The sequence below is a fragment of the Rhinopithecus bieti genome, unplaced genomic scaffold, assembly GCF_001698545.2.
Source record: "Rhinopithecus bieti isolate Rb0 unplaced genomic scaffold, ASM169854v2 scaffold_8675, whole genome shotgun sequence".
In the NCBI taxonomy this organism is placed as follows: Eukaryota; Metazoa; Chordata; class Mammalia; order Primates; family Cercopithecidae; genus Rhinopithecus; species Rhinopithecus bieti.
Genome location: NW_016806447.1, coordinates 4,804,121 through 4,810,442, shown reverse-complemented (window position 1 = coordinate 4,810,442; position 6,322 = coordinate 4,804,121). Strand labels below are relative to the sequence as shown.

The 6,322-nt window shown below is 34.5% G+C and overlaps 1 protein-coding gene across 1 annotated transcript in view; it reads left to right on the top strand.

The window, feature by feature from the left end:
• USO1 (USO1 vesicle transport factor) overlaps nt 1–6,322 on the top strand; it is an 89,895-nt gene that overhangs the window by 42,316 nt on the left and 41,257 nt on the right. The window contains exons 6-8 of the mRNA XM_017876604.1: nt 3,629–3,729; nt 4,015–4,117; nt 4,273–4,328. Of these exons, the coding sequence (XP_017732093.1) occupies nt 3,629–3,729; nt 4,015–4,117; nt 4,273–4,328 (260 nt within the window). The remainder of the gene's footprint in view (nt 1–3,628; nt 3,730–4,014; nt 4,118–4,272; nt 4,329–6,322) is intronic.

Sequence of the window (6,322 nt, the reverse complement as noted above, 5' to 3'; positions counted from 1 at the left end):
TTTTTTTTTTTCCTTTTTTTTTTTTTTTTTTGTAGAGGGTTTTTTTTTTTTTTTTTTTTTTTTTGTCATCCATATATCTTTCTTCTTTGGTGAAGTGTTTTATTTAGATCTGTTGCCTTTTACTGGGTTGTCTTACACTTGAGTTATAATCGTTCTTTATGTATTCTGTTTTCAAGTCCTTTGTGACATATATTTCACAAATTTTTTTTCTTTGTGACATTTCTTTCTTTGGAATAGCAAAAATAACATTTTGATTGGGTCCATTTTGTCAATTTTTCCTTTTATAATTCAGACTTTTGTATCTTATTTATGAAATCCTTGCCAAATCTAAGGTCACTAAGATTTTCTCCTATGTTTTCTTTTAAAAGTTTTATAACTCTTGGCCAGGCACGGTGGCTCACGCCTGTAATCCCAGCATTTTGGGAGGCCGAGGCGGGCAGATCGCAAGGTCAGGAGATTGAGACCATCCTGGCTAACATGGTGAAACCCCATCTCTACTAAAAATACAAAAAATTAGCCGGGCGTGGTGGCGGGTGCCTGTAGTCCCAGCTACGCAGGAGGCTGAGGCAGGAGAATGGCCAGAACCTGGGAGAAGGAGCTTGCAGTGAGCCAAGATCGCACCACTGCACTCCAGCCTGGGCGACAGAGCGAGACTCCATCTCAAAAATAAAAAATAAAAAAATAAGTTTTATAACACAATTAGGTCTGTAGTTAATTTCAAGTTTCACACTTAGGTCCATCATCCATTTTGAGTTAATGGATTTATTTCTGGACTTTCTGTTCTCGTCTATTGATCTGTACGTGGCATCATCTTGATTACTGTAGCTGTATAATAAATCTTGAAATTATGTAGTGTTAAGTCCTCCAACTTTGTTGTTCAGAATTGTTTTTACTGTTAGGTTTTTTGCATCTGCATACCAATTTTAGAATCAGCTTGTGAATTTGTACAGAAAAGGCCAACTGAGAATTTGATTGGGATTCTGTTGACTGTAGATCAATTTGTGAAAACTGATACAAAATATTGTACCCTTCTAGTACAAGAACACAGTATATCTCTATTTTTGCAGGTCTTCTTTATTTTTTTTTTCTCCTTTTTTGGGACAGGGTCTTACTTTGTCACCCAGGCTAGAGTGCAGTGGTACAATCATAGCTCACTGCAGCCTCAAACTCCTGGGCTCAAGGGATCCTCCCACCTCAGCCTCCCCAGTAGCTGGTACTACAGGCATGTGCCACCATGCCAGCCTAAATTTTTATTTTTTATAGAGACAAGTTCTCACTATGTTGCCCAGGCTGGTCTTGAATTCCTGAGCTTAAGCAATTCTGCCTCAGCCTCCCAAAGTTCTAGGATTACAAGTGGGAGCCACTGTGCTTGGCCTGTTCTTTAATTTCTCTCAGCAGTGTTTTGGAGTTTTCAGAGTATAAGTAGCACACACCTATTGTCAAATGTTTTTGTTGATGCTATTGTAAGTGGAACTGTTTTTTGAATTTTAATTTTAATTGTTATTACTAGTGTCTATTAATAGAAATACAATTAATTTTGTGTATGACCTTTTACCCTGCAACTTGCTAAGCTTACTTATTAGTTCTATTAGCTCTTTTGTAGATTCCATAATACTTTCCTCATAGACAAACATGTCATCTGTAAATAAAGACAGTTTTACTTCTTCTTTTCTAATCTATATGCCTTTTCTTTTTCCTGCCTTATGACATTGACTAGGATCTTCATTACAATGTTGACTAGAATTGATGAGATTGGACATTCTTGCCTCCTTCTGATCTTAAAGAGGAAAACATTCAGTCTTTCACCATTAAGTATGATGTTAGCTATAAGGTTTTTGTAGTTGTACTTTGTCATCCAGTCTTGTGACTTTAAATATCATTTGTATGTTTACCACTCTAATGTGTGTATCCAACACAGACTTCTCCACTGATATCTATGTTAGTATTTATCCAGCTTCTTACTTGGTATATCCACTTGGATTTTTATAAGATATCTCAAACTTTATATGTCCAAAACTAAAGTTCTGATTCTCTGTATACTTCCAGCTTGCTTCTCCCATGGTGTTTCCAGTCTCAGTAAATGGCAACCCTATCCTTCTAGTTCTCTAGGCCAAAAGCTTGGAATCACTCTTCCTTTTCTTTCTTCCTGACTCTCCACACTCCTCTGTGCAACATGTCAGCAAATCATATTCCCTTGTAATAAAAATTATGACGTCTAAGGTCTAAGCCACCTTCACGTGACTCTTATCTTGGTAATGCTTCCTGACCTGTCTCCCTGTTTTCCTTACTCAGTGACATTCTGTTCTCAGCATAGCAACCAGAGTAATCCTTTTAAAACTAAAGTATTTTGTTGTTGTTGTTGTTGTTGTTGTTTAAATAATATGGTTTTCAGGCTCAAAAGCAGTGAATTCTTTGAGAAATATTTCTTGGAGTTTCTGAAGGATAAACCCAGCATATTTAGGTAATTAATCAATTGGAAAACATTTCATTTCTACTTTTGATCTCTTCTTTTTCCTCTATAAACAATTAGATGGGATTATGACTGTCAATCTTGGATTGTTGCTTTTCCTGTCATCTGCTGGGTTTTTTTCCTCACATTTAGAAAAGAACTTTCTGAGGGATAATGGGTTTGATCTTGACTGCCAGCTCCATTGGCTTATAGTCACTTACTGGAGTACTATATGGAAAAGGATTCTGATGCTCAGCCAGTGCTGTGATTAATTAGCTGTGTCTGGTGTGAGTGAGAGAATGGGAAGTAGTATGCTTGCATCTCTAATTTGAGTTTATAATACAGGCAGATCTTAAGTAATTTGCTTTGTCAGTTGTTGCTTTCATTTTTTGTGATCCTTTTTTTTTTTTTTGACGTAGTACATTGAAACAACAAATACTTTAATTAAAAGACATTTAAACACTAAAGACAAATGTAAAATCCTTTAAACAACAAAGAAATTAGATGTCAGGCCAGGCGCGGTGGCTCAAGCCTGTAATCCCAGCACTTTGGGAGGCCGAGACGNAAAAAGAAAGAGAAAGAAAGAAATTAGATGTCAAATTCTGATTTTATTGCCAAAGAATTTTGTAGGCTATATATATGCAAAAGATACTGAGAAATCTGGAGTAGATTGGTTTAATTTCATAATTAAATTATTTAACGCAGTAACACTAACAATCAGCAAGGACTATATGTTCAATATTATTTTGGGGACAAGGGTTTTGAGATAAACTTATATACAATAAAATTGAGTCTAAATTGTAGTCTGAGTTTGGGCAGAAGTATACAAAAGTGTAACCACTACCACATTCTAGATAGACTATTTCTATCCCAAGTTGTTTCCTTATGCGCTAATAGAAGGGTAACCTAAAAATGCCCTTGAGAAAATATGAATATTTAAATATCCTTTTTTTAGATATCATATTTAAATATTTAACCAATAAAATGTATTTAAATGAATTTGAACATTATTTTAAGGATATAGCTTTACATAATAATTGTGATATTGCTGCCAGCCACACTGTTCCAGTGTTGAATTGTTTACCAGGAAAATTATCATTTACGCTTAACTCTTCAATGAAAAGATATTTTAAAATAACCTACTATTAAATTGAGATTCTTTATTTTTGAATATTACAGAAGAAAATTCCACAAGACAGAGTGAAGATTTGGGAAGCCAATTTACAGAAATTTTCATTAAGCAGCAAGAAAATGTCACTCTTCTGTTATCTTTATTGGAGGTAAATAGGGAACCTTGATGTTTTTGTCATCTTAATAAGCTGCTTTTGTTGCCTTTTGGTTGTTATTGAGGAAATAACATGTATATATCTTTAAAGGTAGTGAAGTTTATTGTATTATAGCAAGAGATCCACATGCATGTTTCAAGAACTATGTAATCACTTAAAGTATGCTAAACTTGCATGTTTTACTTGTAATTTCTGGTACAAGTTACTATTAGTGGAAAAGATGTTTTTCTTGAAAATGTGAATTATAGATGTTAAATATTTTAAATTCTCATATTGCAGGAGTTTGATTTCCATGTCCGCTGGCCTGGTGTGAAGCTCCTTACTTCTCTCTTAAAACAACTAGGGCCTCAGGTGCAACAAATTATTTTGGTCAGTCCTATGGGTAAGTAACTTACCTGTTTTATATTATTTTGATTAAAACATGAGTATCATTTCCTAGAGAAAGGGACTGAAATGGTGTGTTAGTAAATTGTTAATAATTTGAGTCACTATTTGTATTTTGGTCTGCCAGCATTTTCACACGGTTGTATGTTCTAGGTGTTTCAAGATTGATGGACTTACTAGCGGATTCCAGGGAAGTTATACGTAATGATGTAAGTTAAATTTGAAAAAGAAATACAAAAATATATGGCTTTTTTTTCTCTCGCATATCCTTGTTGTTGAGTTTTAGGAAGTTAGAGTTAGAAAGTTGGAGTAATGACTTTAAAAAAAAATTTTTTTTTTAATTCAAAATTGGAGATGGGGGTCTCTCTATGTTGCCCAGGTTTGTCTTGAATTTCTGGGCTCAAGCAGTCCTCCCGTCTCGGCCTCCCAAGATGCTGGGATTACAGACATGAGCCACTGAGCCTGGCTGGAGTAATGACCTTTTAAAGTTGTATACAAGGCCACATTGTTTCATTCCTTTCTGGCTATCCAGTATTTTGGGTTAGACAAACCATTTTGCCGTTCAAATTTCTTTCTTTCATTAGTTTAGGATTTCTTATACTATCTGTTGAAAGGTTGTATTTGACACCAAACTCTACCTCCAGAATTTCCTTTTCCTCCTAAAGAGTAGAGGAGATACCTCCAGACATTGAACTGTGTATGTGTAAACCCAACAAAGCATTACATTTGGAATCCTCGCCCTTGTTTGATTGAGTGTGTATTTCTAAGGATTTGCCTTGTTAATCATGGAGCATGATTTGCTCTGGACTTATTTTCCATTCTGATTTATTTTATATTTGCATATAAGTTTGAATATTTTTGTATTGATGCTGTATGTTTTGTTGCATAAGCATTTTCTCTATTGTTACCTATAACTTGATAAAATTCTGTAATACTTAAAATAGCAATTAGAAAATTAAATTCTGGAGCTAGGAGATCATATCAAGCTAATTAAGTCTCCATATTTATAGTGAAATGCCCAAGACCCACAGAACCAAGTGAAGTTAAGTGTTCTTTGTTAGCCATATCTTACTCGTCTTTTTATTTATGGTATTAGCCCTACGACTTTTTCATCATAAGTCTTAGTAAATATCATTTGGATTGCTCTTAGCCTTGTAACTGGTTAATGACAAAGCAGAGACAAAACTGAAGCATTCTTAACTCCTAGTCTGTGGATACAGTTTTTAAAATTTGTTGTACTTAAAATTTTTTAATATGTATATTGATTCAGTATTATAGGTAGTGAACTTAATATATAGTATGTAACTTACGAGAAGGACATTTTTTAATCTTTAGTATTTAAATGTCATGTTTTAAGAATTGTCTTATTTAAATAGTTATCTATCTATTAGGAATTTGGGATATCTTTCCTTGACTAAAATCTGATTGTGTATCTTTAAAAGCTTCTATTCTTTTCATGTCCCGCAGTTTAAGAGGATATCATGCAAATCATAAATTACATCTCCCCACATCTTTTAATTTCGTTACCACTTATTTTCCTTTTCAGATATAAAAGTGCTCTTTAAAAATAACTGCATTAGGCCAGGCGTGGTGGCTCACACCTGTAATCCCAGCACTTTGGAAGGCCGAGACGGGTGGATCACCTGAGGTCAGGAGTTTGAGAACAGCCTGGTCAACATGGTGAAATCCCGTCTCACTAAACATACAAAAAATTAACTGGGCAAAGTGGCGAGCACCTGTAATACCAGCTACTTGGGAGGCTGAGGCAGGAGAATCGCTTGAACCTGGGAGGCAGAGGTTGCAGTGAGTCGAGACTGTGCCATTGCACTCCAGCCTGGGCAACAAGAAAGAAACTCTGTCTTAAAAAAATAATAATAATAACTGAATTAATTCTGAAATCTCCTGTTTTCCTTTAACTCTTTACCTTTTTATTCTGCTCCTAACCTTTTTTCCTCAACTTTTGAGACAGAGAAATAAGTGTCTATTTATATTGGTTTTTATTAATTTTATTATCGCAGATTAAGTTCTGTTTTTGTTGTAATGTTTAGATTATTGGTTTTTACATGTTTTGTAACCCATATGTTTTTATTTTAATAAACCTATTCAAGAGGATAAAGAGAAAAGAAACTAAAATGTTCTAAGACCTTGAAAGCTAATGGGTTCTGTAGAACTTATTTTATCTCCTTGAGTCTTTATAAAAACT